General features: G+C 39.0%; 1 protein-coding gene across 1 annotated transcript in view; it reads left to right on the forward strand.

Annotated features, from left to right (window-relative positions):
* SHOC1 (shortage in chiasmata 1) overlaps positions 1 to 18,943 on the forward strand; it is a 93,344-nt gene that overhangs the window by 22,645 nt on the left and 51,756 nt on the right. The window contains exon 8 of the mRNA XM_053605743.1: positions 8,752 to 8,874. Within this exon, the coding sequence (XP_053461718.1) occupies positions 8,752 to 8,874 (123 nt within the window). The remainder of the gene's footprint in view (positions 1 to 8,751; positions 8,875 to 18,943) is intronic.

Consider the following 18,943-nt stretch of genomic DNA (forward strand, 5'->3'; position numbering starts at 1 on the left):
TGGCTGATAATAGAGTTTCTTCTCTTCTTTTCAGATCTTACTACCAAGCATGGAATTGACATTGAGGATAGAGTGATAAACTGCTGCTCCACAGAGACTTTGACCATCCAAAGCCACAGTGAACCAGAGTGCCATGAACCAGAGAGCTGTGAATCAGGTAGAAATTTTGAATAGATCTTTGAGCTTATGAGGGGTTACCTGATACAATACATTCACATATACAATGTGCTGTGCATCCACTTTCACGTTTAAAGTTTGATTATTAGACTCTTGAGTTGTCTTTTTTCTCTTATCTGCCCCTTTGTATTTATTACTAACATTAACTCAGAATCCTATCAGCATCAAAACTGAATTCTACATGGAGGAACATTACAAAGATTAGAGAGGAGGAATGGCAGAAACAGAAATAATATTAAAAATAGAAATCTTAAATTATTGTAACCCAGTAAATAAAATTTTATATTTTATAGCAGTATTAGCAATCTTGCAGATCTTTCTTACGCTTCTTAAAATTTTTTTATCTCCCTGGGGCTGTGCCTGTGGCTCAAAGGAATAGGGTGCCGACCCCGTATGCCTGAGATGGTGGGTTCAAATCCAGCCCCCGCCAAAAAAGTACCAACAAAAAACCTTTTATCTCCCAAAACAATCCTATCATTCTTTGCTCTATTATTATTGTTTGTAATATTACCTTCCCAAATTTGAAATCTCAAAATCATCATTTGTTCCAGCGCAATGCCCAATTGTGTTGCTTCTTTTTTTAATTTTTTTTTATTGTTAAATCATAGCTATGTACATTAGTGCAATCAAGGGGTACAATGTGCTGGTTTCATATACAATCTGAAATATTCTCATCAAACTGTTCAACGTAGCCTTCATGGCATTTTCTTAGTCATTGTATGTAGACATTAGTATTCTGCATTTAGTAGGTTTCGCCTGTACCCATTCTAAGATGCACCGTAGGTGTGTCCCCATCCATTACCCTCCCTCCACCAGAACCCCTCCTTCCTTCCCCTCCCTTGGCCCTTTCCCCATATTCTTGTGCTATAGTTGGGTTATACCCTTCATATGAAAGCTATAAATTAGCTTCATAGTAGGGCTGAGTACATTGGATACTTTTTCTTTCATTCTTGAGATACTTTGCTAAGAAGAATATGTTCCAGCTCCATCCATGTAAGCATGAAAGAGGTAAAGTCTCCATCTTTCTTTAAGGCTGCATAATATTCCATGGTATACATGTACCACAATTTGCTAGTCCATTTGTGGGTTGATGGGCACTTAGGCTTCTTCCATGACTTAGCAATTATGAATTGGGCTGCAATAAACATTCTGGTATAGATGTCTTTGTTATATTGTGATTTTTGGTCTTCTGGGTATATACCTAGTAAAGGAATTATAGGATCGAATGGCAGGTCTATTTTTAGATCTCTAAGTATTCTCTAAGTATTTTGTAAGTATTCCTTACAAAAGGAATGTATTAGTGTGCATTTCCACCAGCAGTGTAGAAGTGTGTCCTTTTCTCCACATCCACGCCAACATCTCTGGTTTTGGGATTTTGTTATGTGGGCTACTCTTACTGGGGTTAGGTGATATCTCAAAGTAGTTTTGATTTGCATTTCTCTGATGATCAAGGATGATGAGCTTTTTTTCATGTGTTCGTAGATCGTGCATCTGTCTTCTTTAGAGAAGTTTATCTTCAAGTCTTTTGCCCACCCTGAGATGGGATCACTTCTTCTTTTCTTGCTAATAAGTTTGAGTTCTCTGTGGATTCTGGTTATAAAACCTTTATCAGAGGTATAACCTGCAAATATTTTCTCCCATTCTGAGGGCTGTCTGCTTGCTTTACTTACTATGTTCTTGGCTGTGCAGAAGCTTTTTAGTTTGATCAGGTCCCAGTAATGTATTTTTGATACTGCTTCAATTGCCTGGGGATTCCTCCTCATAAAATATTCACCCAGGCCAATTCCTTCAAGAGTTTTCCCTGCACTTTTTTTAAGTATTTTTATAGTTTTCTTTTTTTTTCCTTTTTTTTTTTTTTATTGTTGGGGATTCATTGAGGGTACAATAAGCCAGGTTACACTGATTGCAATTGTTAGGTAAAGTCCCTCTTGCAATCATGTCTTGTCCCCATAAAGTGTGACACACACCAAGGCCCCACCCCCCTCCCTCCTTCCCTCTTTCTGCTTCCCCCTTCCATAACCATAATTGTCATTAATTGTCCTCATATCAAAATTGAGTACATAGGATTCGTGCTTCTCCATTCTTGTGATGCTTTACTAAGAATAATGTCTTCCACATCCATCCAGGTTATAGTTTTCATGTCTTAAGTTTAAATCTTTTATCCAGTGAGAGTCTATTTTAGTTAATGGTGAAAGGTGTGGGTCCAGTTTCAGTCTTTTACAGATTGCCAGCCAGTTCACCCAGCACCATTTGTTAAATAGGGAATCTTTTCCCCACTGAATGTTTTTAATTGGCTTGTCAAAGATCAAATAACGGTAAGTAGCTGGATTCATCTCTTGGTTCTCTATTCTGTTCCAGACATCTACTTCTTTGTTTTTGTGCCAGTACCATGCTGTTTTGATCACTATCGATTTATAATACAGTCTCAGGTCTGGTAGCGTGATTCCTCCATCTTTCTTTTTATTTCTGAGTAATGTTTTGGCTATTCGAGGTTTTTTCTGATTCCATGTAAAACAAAGTATTATTTTTTCAAGATCTTTAAAATATGACAATGGAGCTTTAATAGGAATTGCATTAAAATTATATATTGCTTTGGGTAGTAAAGACATTTTAACAACGTTGATTCTTCCCAGCCATGAGCATGGTATTTTTTTCCATTTGTTAACATCCTCAGCTATTTCTTTTCTTAGAGTTTCATAGTTCTCTTTATAGAGATCTTTCATGTCCTTTGTTAGATAAACTCCCAAATATTTCATCTTCTTTGGCACTACTGTGAAAGGAATAGAGTCCTTGACTGTTTTTTCGGCTTGGCTATTGTTGGTATATATAAAGGCTACAGATTTATGGGTGTTGATTTTGTAGCCTGAGACATTGCTGTATTCCTTGATCACTTCCAAAAGTTTTGTAGTAGAATCCCTAATGTTTTCCAGATATACGATCATGTCATCTGTGAAGAGTGAAAGTTTGATCTCTTCTGACCCTATGTGGATACCCTTGATTGCCTTTTCTTCCCTAATTGCAATGGCTAAAACTTTCATTACAATGTTAAAGAGCAATGGAGACAATGGGCAACCTTGCCTGGTTCCTGATCTAAGTGGAAATGATTTCAATTTAACTCCATTCAATACGATATTGGCTGTGGGTTTGCTGTAGATGGCCTCTATTAGTTTAAGAAATATCCCTTCTATACCAATTTTCTTAAGTGTTCTGATCATGAAGGGATGCTGGATATTGTCGAAAGCTTTTTCTGCATCAATTGAGAGAATCATGTGTCTTTATTTTTTAGTTTGTTTATGTGCTGAATTACATTTATAGATTTATGTATATTGAACCAGCCTTGAGACCCTGGGATAAATCCCACTTAGTCATGGTGTATAATTTTTTTGATGTGTTGTCGGATTCTGTTTGTTAGGATCTTATTGAGTATTTTTGCATCAATATTCATTAGTGATATTGGTCTATAATTTTCTTTTCTTGTTGGGTCTTTCCCTGGTTTAGGGATCAAGGTGATGTTTGCTTCGTAGAATGTGTTGGGTAGTATTCCTTCTTTTTCTGTATTTTAGAAGAGGTTTAGTAATATAGGTACTAGTTCTTCTTTAAAGGTTTGGTAGAATTCTGACGTAAAGCCATCTGGTCCTGGGCTTTTCTTTTTAGGGAGATTTTGTATAGCTGATGCTATTTCAGAACTTGATATAGCCTGATCAACATTTCCACTTTGTTCTGGCTAAGTCTTTCAGAGAGTAAAGTTTCTTGTAATATTCGTTAAGGATTTTTTGAATTTCTGAGGGGTCTGTTGTTATTTCATCTTTACCATTTCTGATTGATGAAATTAGAGATTTTACTCTTTTTTTCCTGGTTAGGTTGGCCAAAGGTTTATCTATTTTATTGATCTTTTAAAAAAAACAACTTTTGGATTTATTGATCTGTTACATAATTCTTTTGTTTTCATTTAATTCTGCTCTGATTTTGGTTATTTCTTTTCTTCTACTGGGTTTGGGGTTGAAATGTTCTTTCTTCTCCAGTTGCTTGAGATGTCCCATTAAGTTATTAACTTTCTCTCTTTACATTTTCTTGAGGAAGGCTTGCAGTACTATAAATTTCCCTCTTAGGAGTACCTTTGCGGTATCCCAGACGTTCTGATAGTTTGTGTCTTCATTGTTGTTTTGTTCCAAAAATTTGGTGATTTCCTTCTGAATCTCGTCTATAACCCACCTATCCTTCAGCGTAAGGTTACTTAGCTTCCATGTTTTTGTATGGGTATGCAGATTCCTGTTGTTATTGAGTTCAACGTTTATTCCATGATGGTCTGAGAAAATGCAAGGGATAATTTCTGTTTTTTAAAATTTGCTGAGGTTATATTTGTGGCCTAGGATGTGGTCGATTTTGGAGTATGTTCCATGGGCTGATGAGAGGAATGTGTATTCAGTTTTGTTGGGATGAAATGTTCTGTAGATGTCTGTTAAGTCCAGATGTTGAATGGTTAAGCTTAAATCTAAAATTTCTTTGCTTAGCTTCTTTTTGGAGGATGTGTCCAGCACTGCTAAAGGGGTGTTAAAATCTGCAACTACTATGGAACTGGAGGAAATCAAGTTGCTCATGTCTGTTAGAGTTTCTCTTATAAATTGAGGCACTTTCTGGTTGGGTGCATAAATATTAATAATTGAAATCTCATCATATTGAGTATTGCCTTTAACAAATATGAAGTGTCCATCCTTATTCTTCCTTATTTTGGTTGGTTTAAAGCCTATTGCATCTGCAAATAGGATTGCAATGCCTGCTTTTTTCTGCTTTCCATTTGCCTGGAGTATAGATGACCATCCCTTCACCTTGAGTCTATATTTGTCTTTTAATGTAAGGTGAGATTCTTTTTTTTTTTTTTTTTTTGTAGAGACAGAGTCTCACTTTATGGCACAGAATCTCTTCTCCATGAGATTATGAAAAAGAACTTTCCAGACTCTGGTAGAGTGCCGTGGCCTCACACAGCTCACAGCAACCTCCAACTCCTGAGCTTAAGCGTTCTCTTGCCTCAGCCTCCTGAGTAGCTGGGACTACAGGCACCCGCCACAATGCCTGGCTAGGTGAGATTCTTGTATGCAGCAGATATCTGGCTAGAGTTTTTGTATCCAGTCAGCCAACCTGTGCCTCTTTAGAGGACAATTTAAACCATTCACATTAATTGAGAATATTGATAAGCCTTTCGATAGTCTGGTGGACATTTTTAATCCTTTTGCGACTGTAGAAGTTGGAATTTGATCAAAATTTTCTGGGTGGGTGTACTTTTGTGGTGGAGGATTACACTGGTCTTTATGGAGGATAGGTCTGAGAATATCCTGGAGAGCTAGTTTAGTTATGGCAAATTTCTTCAACATGTGAATGTCATTAAAGTAATTTCTCCATCATAAATGAAACTCAGTTTAGCTGGGTACAGGATCCTGGGTTGAAAATTATTTTGTTTAGGAGATTAAAAGTCAATGACCATCCTCTTCTAGCTTGAAAGGTTTCAGCAGAGAGATCTGCAGTTATTCTAATATTCTTCCCCTTGTAGGTAATGGTTTTCTTTCATCTGGCTGCTTTCAGAATTACCTCCTTCATATTAACTTTAGTGAAATTGATTATGATATGGTTGGGGGATGTCTTATTTGGGTTGAGTTGTGCTGGAGTTCTGAAACTGTCTGCTATCTGAATTTCAAAATCTCTTGGCATGTCTGGAAAGTTCTTTTTCATAATCTCATGGAGAAGAGATTCTGTGCCTTGTGTAGCCACTTCATCGCTTTCGGGGATCCCTATAAGACGAATATTGGTTTTCTTCAAATTATCCCAGAGCTCTCTAAAAGAATGATCTGTTTTTGCCCTCCATTTCTCTTCCTCTTTGAGAGTTTGGAAGCATTCAAAAGCTTTGTCTTCAGTGTCAGAAATCCTTTCTTCTGCTTGCTCCTTCTGTTACTGAGAGATTCTACTGTGTTTCTCAGATCTTTGAGGGCTGCAACTTCTTGTCTCAATGTGTCAAAATCGTTGAATTCTTGAGACATCTTTTGGGTTACTGCTTGGAATTCTAATTCGATCTTATTTGCTATCCAAATTCTGAATTCGATTTCTGACATCTCAGCTATTTGTTTGTGCATGAGATCTTGTGCTGTGTCTGCCCCATTGTTCCTTGCGGGAGTTGATCTACTCTGATTATTCATATTGCCAGAGTATTTCCATTGATTTTGCCTCATGATTGTTTTTCACCATTGCCTCTGGCTGTCCTCAGAGTGGGGAGGTATCTCTCCAGGATTAGACCCCAGCGGGATCACTCTATTGTTGCTGGATCTTTGTAGGGAGTGACCCTGTGTAGCTCCTCTGGGGCTGCCCCAGCCAGGGAGTTCTGGTTGTGGGAGCAGCTCTGGAGTGTGACACACCCAGATCCAGCAACAGGGTGGGGGGTGGTGCACACAGTTCTGGGAGTGCCTGGCGCCCAGTGACTTTGGCACAGAGGGCCCAAGCTCCAGCAGTCTCTGGCCAGGAGAAGGGCTCCGTGCAGAGGCAGGGTGGGCTCCGGAGGGCATGTGGCTACCAGAGTCCCTGCCAGATGAGTGGGCCGGTGTGGAGGCAGGGAGGGTAAAGGAAGGAGGATGCGGGGTTGCGCGGCTCCCAGAGTTCCTGGTCAGGACATGCGGAGGCCCAGCAGGCGCAGGTCGCGGGTTGTGGTGCAACTCTTATGGGGGTCCGGGAGGGTGCCGATGGTGGGTCGCCGGTCGCGGCGCAGCTCTTACTGAGGTCCGGCAGGCCTTGTGTTGCTTCTTTTTTTTTTTTTTTAATTATTTATTTATTTATTATTGTTAAATCATAGCTGTGTACATTAGTACAATCGCCCGTACCCATTCTAAGATGCACCATAGATGTGGCCCCACCCATTACCCTCCCTCCAAAGCTTTTGGCCAGGGTTAGGTTTGAACCCGTCACCTCCGGCATATGGGACTGGTGCCCTACTCCTTGAGCCACAGGCACCGCCCGTGTGTTGCTTCTTAAATGTATTAATGATATGGTCATTTGGCTACATTTATAATTGGATCAATATAATCATCTATTTGGAAGTTTGCTGCTTTATTTACGGTAGTGATAAAACCATACAGACTAGTTAAGAATAAGTGAGGATTGGGCGGCGCCTGTGGCTCAGTGAGTAGGGCACCAGCCCCATATGCCGAGGGTGGTGGGTTCAAACCCAGCCCCAGCCAAACTGCAACAAAAAAAAAATAGCCGGGCGTTGTGGCGGGCGCCTGTAGTCCCAGCTGCTCGGGAGGCTGAGGCAAGAGAATCGCTTAAGCCCAGGAGTTAGAGGTTGCTGTGAGCCGTGTGATGCCACGGCACTCTACCCAAGGGCGGTACAGTGAGACTCTGTCTCTACAAAAAAAAAAAAAAAAGAATAAGTGAGGATTAAGTTTTTAAGTCCACTCTATAAACCTATAACTCTGTGATAGGCCATCTAGAAGGCAGACTCAGTAAGGTGGAGAATTCCTATACAAATGCCAGCTGCAATGGCTCACATTGGTAATCCTAGCACTCTGGGAGACTGAGGCTGGTGGATTGCTTGAGCTCAGGAGTTCAAGAGCAGCCTGAACAAGAGTGACACCCCATCTCTAAAAATAGCCAGACATTATGGCAGGCAGTTGTAGTCCTAGTTACTCAGGAGGCTGAAGAGAATTGCCTAAACCCAAGAGTTTGAGGTTGCTGTCAGCTGTGACGCCATGACACTCTACCAAGGGTAACAAAGTAAGACTCTGTCTTGGAAAAAAAGAATTATTATTCATAATGCTATTGCTTAACATCACTAATATTTAGTATGGAAATAAAAATAGTACTATTTCATACAGCGCCCGTAGCTCCGCAGGTAGGGTGCTGACCACCACACTGAGGCTGGTAGCTTCAAACCCCGCCTGGGCCTGCTAAAAAAATGACGACGACAAGTGCACCACCAACATAAAACAGCCACACATTGTGGCAGGTGCCTGTAGTCCCACCTACTTGGGAGGCTGAGGCAAGAGAATCACTGAAGCCCAAGACTTCAAGGTTGCTATGAGCTGTGATGCCATGGCACTCTACCGAGGGTGACACAGTGAGACTCTGTCTGAAAAACATAAAAATAAAATAAACGAAAGAAAGCCAAAAGGCAAAAAGTAAACAGACAGACAAAATGTGTCAGACCCCTGAGAGAACATTTACCAAAATGGTAGTATTAATACAAACAAGTAGAATTCCAGCTAAATGGCCATAGATCTCACTCTTTGAAGTTTGTGACTTTTGGATTTCCCACCCTAGCTCAGCTTTCAATGATTATGTAGATTTTTCCCATTTTCATTTTCCTTTAGTAATTTTGATTGATGGTTGAGGAGTAAAAGAGGGTGTTTGTAGGGGAGTGTTTACTTGAGTCAGCATTTTCTTCAGAAGTCTAAATCTCTACTTTTCTGTAAATGGAACATTGGCCTGCAATAAAGCAATGCAGATACTTTAAAGGGAAAAGGCCATGAACAAGATTACAAAAAATTAATTTAATGGTACCTTGGCTGATAGTAGAGTTTCTTTTCTTCTTTTCAGATCTTACTACCAAGCATGGAGTTGACATTGAGGATACATTGATAAACTGCTGCTCCACAGAGATCTTGACCATCCAAAGCCAGAGTGAACCAGAGTGCAGTGAACCAGAGAGCTGTGAATCAGGTAGAAATTTTGAATATATCTTTGAGTTTATGAGGGGTTACCTGATACAATACATTCACATATACAATGTACTATGAGTCCGCTTTCATGTTTAAAATTTGATTATTATACTCCCAGTTGTCTTTTTATTCTCTTATCTGCCCCTTTGTATTTATTATTAACATTAACTCAGAATCCTATCAGCATCAAAACTGAATTCTACATGGAGGAGCATTACAAAGATTAGAGAAGAGATGGGCAGCAACTGTGGCTCAAAGGAGTAGGGTGCCAGCCCGACATGCAGGAGGTGGCGGGTTCAAACCCAGCCTGGGACAAAAACTGCAAAAAAAAAAAAAAAAAGATTAGATAAGTGGAATGGCAGAAACAGCAATAATATTAAAAATAGAAATCTTAAATTATAATGACCCAGTAAATAAAATTTTATATTTTATAGCAGCATCAGCAATATTGCAGACTTTTCTTATGCCTTTTTAAAATTTGTTATCTCCCAAAACAGTCCTATCATTCTTTGCTCTATTATTATTGTGAGTAATATTACCTTACCAAATTTGAAATCTCAGAATCATCTTTTGTTCCAGTGCAGTGCTCAATTGTGTTGCTTCTTAAATGTATTGATGATATGGTCATTTAGTTACATTTATAATTGGATCGTATTAATCATGTATTTGGAAGTTTACTGCTTTATTTACGAAAGTGATAAAACCATACTGACTGCTTAACAATAAGTGAGGATTGAGTTTTTAAGTCCACTCTATAAAAATATAACTCTGTGATAGGCCATCTAGAAGCCAGAATTATTAAGGTAAAAGAATTACTATCCAAAGGCCAGGTGTGCAGTGGCTCACATCTGTAATCCTAGCACTCTTGGAGTCCAAGCTGGTGGATTGCTTGAACTCAGGAATTCAAGACCAGCCTGAGCAAGAGTGACACCCTGTTTCTAAAAGTTAGCCAGACTTTATGGCAGGCACCTATAGTCCCAGCTACTCGGGAAGCTGAAGAGGATTGCCTAAACCCAAGAGTTTGAGGTTGCTATGAGCTGTGGCACCATGGCACTCTAGCTAGGGTGACAAAGTGAGTCTCTGTCTAAAAAAAAAAAGAAAAAAAGAATTACTATTTATAATGCTATTCACTTAACATCACTAATATTTAGTATGGAAATAAAAATTGTACTATTTGGGGCAGCACCCATAGCTCTGTGGGTAGGGTGCTGGCCACTACACCGAGGCTGGCAGGTTTAAACTCTGCCCAGGCCAGCTAAAAACAACAATGACAAGTACACCACCAACCCAAAAAACAGCCATGCATTGTGGCAGGCGCCTGTAGTCCCAGCTACTTGGGAGGCCGAGGCAAGAGAATCACTTACACCCAAGAGTTCAAGGTTGCTGTGAGCTGTGATAGCACCGCACTCTACCAAGGACGTCATAGTGAGACTTCTCTCAAAAAAAAAAAAGAAAGAAAGAAAGCCAAAAAGCAAAAGTAAACAGACAGGCAAAATGTGTCAGACCCCTGAGAGAACATTTACCAAAATGGTAGTATTAATACAAAGAAGTAGAATTTCAGCTAAATGGGCTATAGATCTCACTCTTCTAGGTTTGTGACTTTTGGATGTCCCACCCTAGCTTAGCTTCCTATGATTATGTAGATTTTTCCCATTTTTATTTTCCTTTAGTAATTTTGATTGATGGTTGAGAAGTAAAAGAGGGTGTGCATGGGGGAATATTCACTTGAGTCAATATTTTCTTCAGATATCTAAATCTCTACTTTTCTCTAAACAGTAAATTGGCCTACAATAAAGCAATGAAGATACTTTAAAAGGAAAAAGCCATAAACAAGGTTACAGAAATTAATTTAATGGTACTTTGGCTGATAGTAGAGTTTCTTCTCTTCTTTTCAGATCTTACTACCACACATGGAGTTGACGTTGAGAATAGGTTGATAAACTGCTGTTCCACAGAGACTTTGACCATCCAAAGCCACAGTGAACCAGAGTACCATGAACCAGAGAGCTGTGAATCAGGTAGAAATTTTGAATACATCATTGAACTTATGAGGGGTTACCTGATACAATACATTCACATATACGATGTACTGTGAGTCCGCTTTCATGTTTAAAGTTTGATTATTATACTGCTAGTTGTCTTTTTTCTCTTATCTGCCTCTTTGTATTTATTACTAACATTAACTCAGAATCCTATCAGCATCAAAACTGAATTCTACGTGGAGGAGCATTACAAAGATTAGAGAAGAGGAATGGCAGAAACAGCATTAATATTAAAAATAGAAATCTTAAATTATTACCACTCAGTAATTAAAATTTTATATTTTATAGCAGCATTAGGAATCTTATAGATCTTTCTTACTCTTTTTTAAAATTTGTTATCTCCCAAAGCAATCCTATCATTCTTTGCTCTATTATTATTGTTAGTAATATTACCTTACCAAATTTGAAATCTCAGACTCATCTTTTGTTCCAATGCAATGCCCAATTGTGTTGCTTCTTAAATGTATTGATGATATGGTCATTTAGCTACATGTATAATTGGATTAATTTAATCATGTATTTGGAAGTTTACTGCTTTATTTATGAAAGTGATAAAACCAAACTGACTACTTAACATCACCAATATTTAGTATGGAAATAAAAATAGTACTATTTCGGGCGGTGCCTATAGTTCAGTGGGTAGGGTGCTGGCCACTACATCAAGGCTGGCAGTTTCGAACCCGGCCAAGGTCAGCTAAAAAACAATGACAAATGTACCACCAGCAAAAGAATAGCTGTGCATTGTGGTGGGTGCCTTTAGTCCCACCTGCTTGGGAGGCTGAGGCAAGAGAATCACTTAAGCCCAACAGTTCAAGGTTGCTATGAGTTGTGATGCCATGGCACTCTACTGAGGGCAACTTAGTGAGATTCTGTCTCAAAGAAAAAAAACTAAAGAAAGCCAAAAGGTAAAAAGTAAACAGGCAAAATATGTCAGACAGCTAAGAGAACATGTACCAAAATGGTAGTATTAATATAAACAAGTAGAGACTAGCAGGTGGCGGCATGGTCCCCTGACTCCAACTGGTCTGGGAAGCAGAGGCTAGCTGTGTGTGGACCGAGACTGGAAGGCGGGGCCCAGTGCCTTTTCCAACAGAGCCTGTGAACAGAGGCTTTGCCAGGCAGTGGACTGAGACTAGCAGGCAGGGGCATGATCCCCTGACTCCACCTCATCTGGCAAGCAGAGGCTAGCTGGATGTGAACGGAGACTGGTGGGTAGGGGTGTAGCCCCTGGCTCCGGCTGGGCCTGTGAGTAGAGAAGTGGATAAGAGTGTGGCCTGAGTCTGGCGGTCAGGAGTGTGGATCCCTGGCTCCAATTGTGCTGTTGGAAACCCTTGTATCTCTCTCTGTTGGGCAGGATTTGCACTGCCTGAGACAAATTGGTTGGGACCCGTGTCTGGCGCTGTCCAGTCCGGGACATTCTGAGGTTGACCTTCGAAGTTCTATAGCAGAAAAGAACTGAAGGGTGGGGGCTGGGTGCCGCAGCTGTTTGTATTCCTCACAGCTGAGATTTAAACCTAATACTGTGGTTTCTTAAGATAGGGTAGAGGTTGGCTGATATCAAAACAGAGCTAGCTTGTGCTATCTCACCTAGTAGGTCCTCAGAGTCTCTGGCTAAAACTCTGAAAGGGGCCTTTGTAAGGTTGAAGATAAGCCACAATTACAAAGCCTAGTGCTACCTGGGAACCCCAATTCAATCTCACCCTACCAGTTCTAACAACCAAACGGTGGAAAATAAACATGGTGTGGACCCAACAGAAGAACTCTGGCAACATGAATAACCAGAGTAGATCAACCCCCGCAAGAAATGACAAAGGAGATACAACTGAAGATGCCATGCATAGACAAATGGCAGCAATGTCAGAAGTCGAATTCAGAATATGGATGGCAAATAAGATAAATAGACTGAAAGAGAAGATAGAAATTGAATTCCAAAGAGTAGTTGTAAAGTTGTCTCAAGAAATTAATGAATTCAAACCCCAAGTCACCAAAGATATGGACATAATGAGAAAAGAGATAGCAGAGCTCAAGGAAATGAAAAAGTTAGTAGGCACTCCAAAATACAGTAGAATCCCTCAGTAATAGAGTTGACCAGACAGAAGAAAGGATCTCTGAAACTGAAGACAGCTTTAGAACGTTCCCAAACGCTCAAAGAGGCAGACAAATGGAGAGCAAAAACTGATCACTCCCTGAGAGAGTTGTGGGATCACTCCAAAAGATCAAACATTCCTCTTATAGGAATTTCCAAAGGAGAAGAAGATGATCCTAAAGGTACAGATGCTCTACTCCAAGAGATTTTGGAGGGGAATTTCCTAAGCATTGCAAGAGATACAGAACTTCAGATAGCAGACAGTTTTAGAACCCCAGCAAGACTCAATCCAAATAAAGCATCTCCTAGACACATTGTGATTAACTTTGCCAAAGTTAAGACTAAGGAGAAAATTCTGCAAACAGCCAGACATAAGAAAAGCATCACCTACAAAGGGAGAAATACTAGAATGACTGCAGATCTCTCAGCTGAAACGTTTCAAGCCAGAAGAAGATGGTCGTCAACCTTGCCTAAGTCCAGGAGTTGGAGGTTGCTGTGAGCTATGTGATGCCATGGCACTCTACTGAGGGTGATGAAATGAGAAGCTGTCTGTACAAAAAAAAAAAAAAAAGTAGACTCAGGGTGAAGGCATGGACTTGTATAATACAGGCAAATGGAAACCAGAAAAAAGCAGGGATTGCAATTTCAGTAGCAGACACAATTGGCTTTAAACCAACAAAGATAAAGAAAGATAAGGAAGGTCACTACGTATTTGTCAAGGGAAACACCCAACATGAAGAGATTTCAATAATTAACATTTATGCATACTATCAGAATGCTCCTTAATTCATAAAGCAGACCCTAATGGATATGAACAACTTGATATCTTCCTGCACTATAATAGTTGGAAGTTTTAACACCCCTTTGACAGTTTTGGATAGATCTTCCAAGGAGAAACTAAACAAAGAAATCTTAGACTTAAACCTGACCCTAGAATAAATGGACTTTACAGACCACTACAGAACATTTCACCCTAATAAAAATGAATATACATTCTTCTAATCAGCCCACAGGTCATTCTCCAAAATAGATTATATCCTAGGACACAAATCTAACCTCAGAAAATTTAAGAGTGTAGAAATTATTCCTTGTATCTTCTTGGACCACCATGGAATAAAGTTGAACTCAACAGCAATAGGAATCTTCATACTCAAACAAAGTCATGGAAGCTAAATAATCTTAGGTTGAATGATAGCTGGGTCAAAGACGAGATTAAGAAGGAAATCACCAAATTCTTGGAACAAAATGATAACGAAGACACAAATTATCAAAACATGGGATACCACAAAGGCAGTCCTAAGAGGGAAATTTATAGCATTGGAAGCCTTCATCAAGAAAACAGAGAGGAAGCCAGCAACTTAATAGATCATTTTAAGCAACTGGAAAAGGAAGAACATTCCAACCCCAAACCCAGCAGAAGAAAAGACATAACCAAAATTAGGGCACAATTAAATAAAATTGAAAACAAAAGAATCATTCAGAAGATCAACAAAACAAAAAGTTGTTTTTTTGTAAAAGATTAACAAATTGATAAACCTTTGGCCAACCTAACCAGAAATAGAAAAGTAAAATCTGTAATATCGTTTATCAGAAATGATAAAGGAGAAATAACAGATACTTCAGAAATTCAAAAAATCCTCAATGATTACTACAAAAATCTCTATTCTCAGAAATGTGAAAATCTGCCACCTTCCTAGACTCAAACAGAAAGAAATCTTGAATAGACCTATATCAACCACTGAAATAGCATCAACAATACAAAATCTCCCTAAAAAGAAAAGTCCAGAACCAGATGGCTTCACATCTGAATTCTATCAAACCTTTCAAGAGGAACTAGTACCTGTATTATACAATGTTTTCCAAAGCATAGAAAAAGAAAAAATACTTCCCAACACATTCTATGAAGCAAATATCACCCTGATACCTGAACCAGGAAAGGACCCAATAAAAAAGAAAATTATAGACCAATATCATTAATGAATATCGATTCAAAAATATTCAATAAGATCTTAGCAAACAGGGCGGCGCCTGTGGCTCAAGGAGTAGGGCCCTGGTCCCATATGCCGGTGGTGGCGGGTTCAAACCCAGCCCTGGCCAAAAATCACAAAAAAAAAAAAAAAAAAAAAAAAAGATCTTAGCAAACAGAATTCAATAACACATCAAAAAAATTATATACCATGATCAAGTTGATTTTATTCCAGGGTTTCAGGGTTGGTTCAACATATGCAAATCTATAAATATAATACATCACACCAATAAAATAAAAAACAAAGATCATATGATTCTCTCCATTGATGCAGAAAAACCCTTTGATAATATTTAACATCCTTTCATGATCAGAATTCTTAAGAAATTAAGCATAGAAGGCATGTCTTAAACCAACAGAGGCCATCTACTGCAAACCCACAGCCAATATTGAATGGTGTAAAATTGAAAACATTTCCACTCAGATCAGGAGCAAGGCAAGGCAAGGCAATGCCCACTGTCTCCACGTCTATTTAACATAGTAATGGAAGCCTTAGCCATCGCAATTAGGCAAGAGAAGGTGATCAAGGGTATCCAAATAGGGTCAGAGGAGATCAAACTCTCACTCTTTGCTGATGATATGATCCTATACCTGGAAAATCCCAGGGACTCAACTTCAAAACTCTTAGAAGTGATCAAGGAATACAGCAGCATCTCAGGATACAAAATTAATACAAAAGCAGTAGCTTTTATATACACCAACAATAGTCAAGCTGAAAAAACAATCAAGGACTTTATTCCTTTAACAATAGTGCGAAAGAAGATGAAGTATCTGGGAATCTACCTAACAAAGGACATGAAAGATCTCTGTAAGGACAACTGTGAAACTCTGAGAAAGGAAATAGCTAAAGATGTTAACAAATGGAAAAACATACCATGCTCATGGCTGGGAAGAATCAACATTGTTAAAATGTCCATACTACCCAAAGCAATCTACAGATTTAATGCAATCCCTATTAAAGCACCATTGTCGTAACTTTAAAGAACTTGAAAAAATAGTACTTTGGGCTCGGCGCCTGTGGCTCAAGCAGCTAAGGTGCCAGCTACATATACCTGGGCTGGTAGGTTCGAATCCAGCCCAGACCCACCAAACAACAATGATGGCTGCAACCAAAAAAAAAAAAAATAGCCAGGCATTGTGGCGGGTGCCTGTAGTCCCAGCTACTTGGGAGGCAAATGCAGGAGAATTGCTTGAGCCCAGGAGTTGGAGGTTGCTGTGAGCTGTAATGCCACAGCACTCTACCCAGGGCAACAGCTTGAGGCTCTGTCTCAAAAAAAAAATAAATAAATAAAAAAGAAAGAAAAGAAAAAATAGTACTTTGTTTTTATATGCAATGAGAAAAAACCTTGAATAGCAAATACATTACTCAGAAATAAGAACAAATCAGGAGGTATCATATTACCAGACTTCAGGCTACACTATAAATTTATAGTGATCACAACAGCATGGTACTGGCACAAAAACAGAGCAGTAGATTTATGGAACAGAATAAACAACCAAGAAATGAACCCAGCTACTTATCGCTGTTTGATCTTTGACAAGCCTATCAAAAATATTCAGTGGGGGAAAGACTCCCTATTTAACAAATGGTGCTGGGTGAACTGGCTGGTGACCTGTAGGAGACTGAAACTGGACCTCCACCTTTCACCATTAACAAAAATAGATTCTCGCTGGATAAAAAGTTTTAACTTAAGACATGAAACTATAAAAATGCTAGAAGAGAGTACAAGGAAAACACTTGAAGACATTGGCCTGGGAAAATATTTTATGAGAAGGACCTCTCCAGGCAATCTCCAATTGCCTGGAGCAAGATTAAAAATATATCCCTGGGATCTGATTAAACTAAAAAGCTTTTGCACAGCCAAGAGCACAGTAAGTAAAGCAAACAGACAACCTTCAAAATGGGAGAAGATTTTTGCAGGTTGTGCTTCCGACAAAGATCTGATAACTAGAATTTACAGAGAACTCAAACTAATCAATAAGAAAAGAATAAATAACCCCATTTCTATGTGGGCAAGAGACTTGAACAGAAACTTCTCTGATGAAGACAGGCACATGGCCTACAAACATATGAAAAAATGCTCATCATCCTTAATCATCAGAGAAATGCAAATCAAAACCACTCTGAGATATCATCTAACTCTAGTAAGATTAGCCCACATCTCAAAATCCCAAAACTACAGAGGTTGGCGTGGATGCGGAGAGAAGGAAATGCTTCTACATTGCTGGTGGGACTGCAAGCTAATACGACCTTTTTGGAAAGAAGTTTGGAGAACACTCAAGGAACTAAAGTTAGACCTACCATTCAATCCTGAAATTCCTCTACTAGGTATATACCCAGATGATCAAAAATCATTTTACAACAAAGACATTTGCACCAGAATGTTTATTGCAGCCTAATTCATACTAGCCAAGACATGGAAACAGCCCAAGTACCCACTGACCCATGAATGGATTAACAAATTGTGGTATATGTACACCATGGAATACTATGCAGCCATAAAAAAAGATGGAGACTTGACATCTTATGTTTACCTGGATGGAGCTGGAACATATTCTTTTTAGTACAAAAACAGAAAAAAAGTATCCAATGTACTCAATACTACTATGAACCACCTATACACTCACACAAATGGCAAAACATAACTATAGTCCAGAAAGTAGAAGGGAAGAAAAGAGAGAGGAGAGGGGAGGGGAGCTATGGGAGGAGGGAGGGCATTTGGGAGGACCTCACCTAATTTGCACAATGCAATGATACATTCAAAACTATTAAGAAATGAGTATAATTGTGATGGATTGATGGATGTGTTACCAAGTTCAATGTAAGCATTTCACATTGTATATTGAAGCAGTACCCTGAACCCCATAAATGCATCAATGTACAAATTTAAAATAATAATAATAATGATATAAACAAGTAGAATTCCAGCTAAATGGGCCATAGATCTCACTCTTTGAAGTTTGGGACTTTTGGCTTTCCCACCCTAGCTTAGCTTCCAGTGACTATGTAGATTTTTCCCATTTTTATTTTCCTTTAGTAATTTTGATTGATAGTTGAAGAGTAATAGAGGGCATGCATGGGGGAGTATTCACCTGAGTCAGCATTTTCTTCAGAAGTCTAAATCTCTCCTTTTCTCTAAATGGAAAATTGGCCTACAATAAAGCAATGAAGATACTTTTAAAGGGAAAAAGCCATGAACAAGGTAAAAAAAATTAATGATACTTTGGCTGATAGTAGAGTTTCTTCTGTTTTTTTCAGATCTTACTACCACACACGGAGTTGACATTGAGGATAGATTGACAAAGTGCTGCTTCACAGAGACTTTGACCATCCCAAACCAGAGTGAACCAGAGTGCCATGAACCAGAAAGCTGTGAATCAGGTAGAAATTTTGAATAGATCATTGAGCTTATGAGGGGTTACCTGATACAATACATTCACATATACAATGTACCATGAGTCCGCTTTCATGTTTAAAATTTGATTATTAAACTCCTAGTTGTCTTTTTTCTCTTATCTGCCCCTTTGTATTTATTACTAACATTAACTCAGAATCCTATCAGCATCAAAACTGAACCCTACATAGAGGAGTGTCGCGAATCAGGGCAGCGAAGGGGAATGAACCAGAGTGGAATTGGTGGAGAATGAGGAAAATACAGCACAAGACACGGAAACAAAGGGTGGGGCAGGGAGGACTGACTGAGCTGATGGCTACAGCCAGCACCAAAGCACATAATCAGCTTTATTTTATAGTATATGTACAGTGTTGTCCAGGGGGAAGTAGCATAAACAAAAGACATAGTTTTGGTCTTACAGTACAATAGGAAAATGTAAGTAACTTTAACAAAGACAAACTATCTTGTTAATGGTTTCTACTCAACTTTGTTAACATATGACAAGAAACAAGAAGGGATAG

This window comes from Nycticebus coucang, chromosome 2, assembly GCF_027406575.1.
Source record: "Nycticebus coucang isolate mNycCou1 chromosome 2, mNycCou1.pri, whole genome shotgun sequence".
Lineage (NCBI taxonomy): Eukaryota > Metazoa > Chordata > Mammalia > Primates > Lorisidae > Nycticebus > Nycticebus coucang.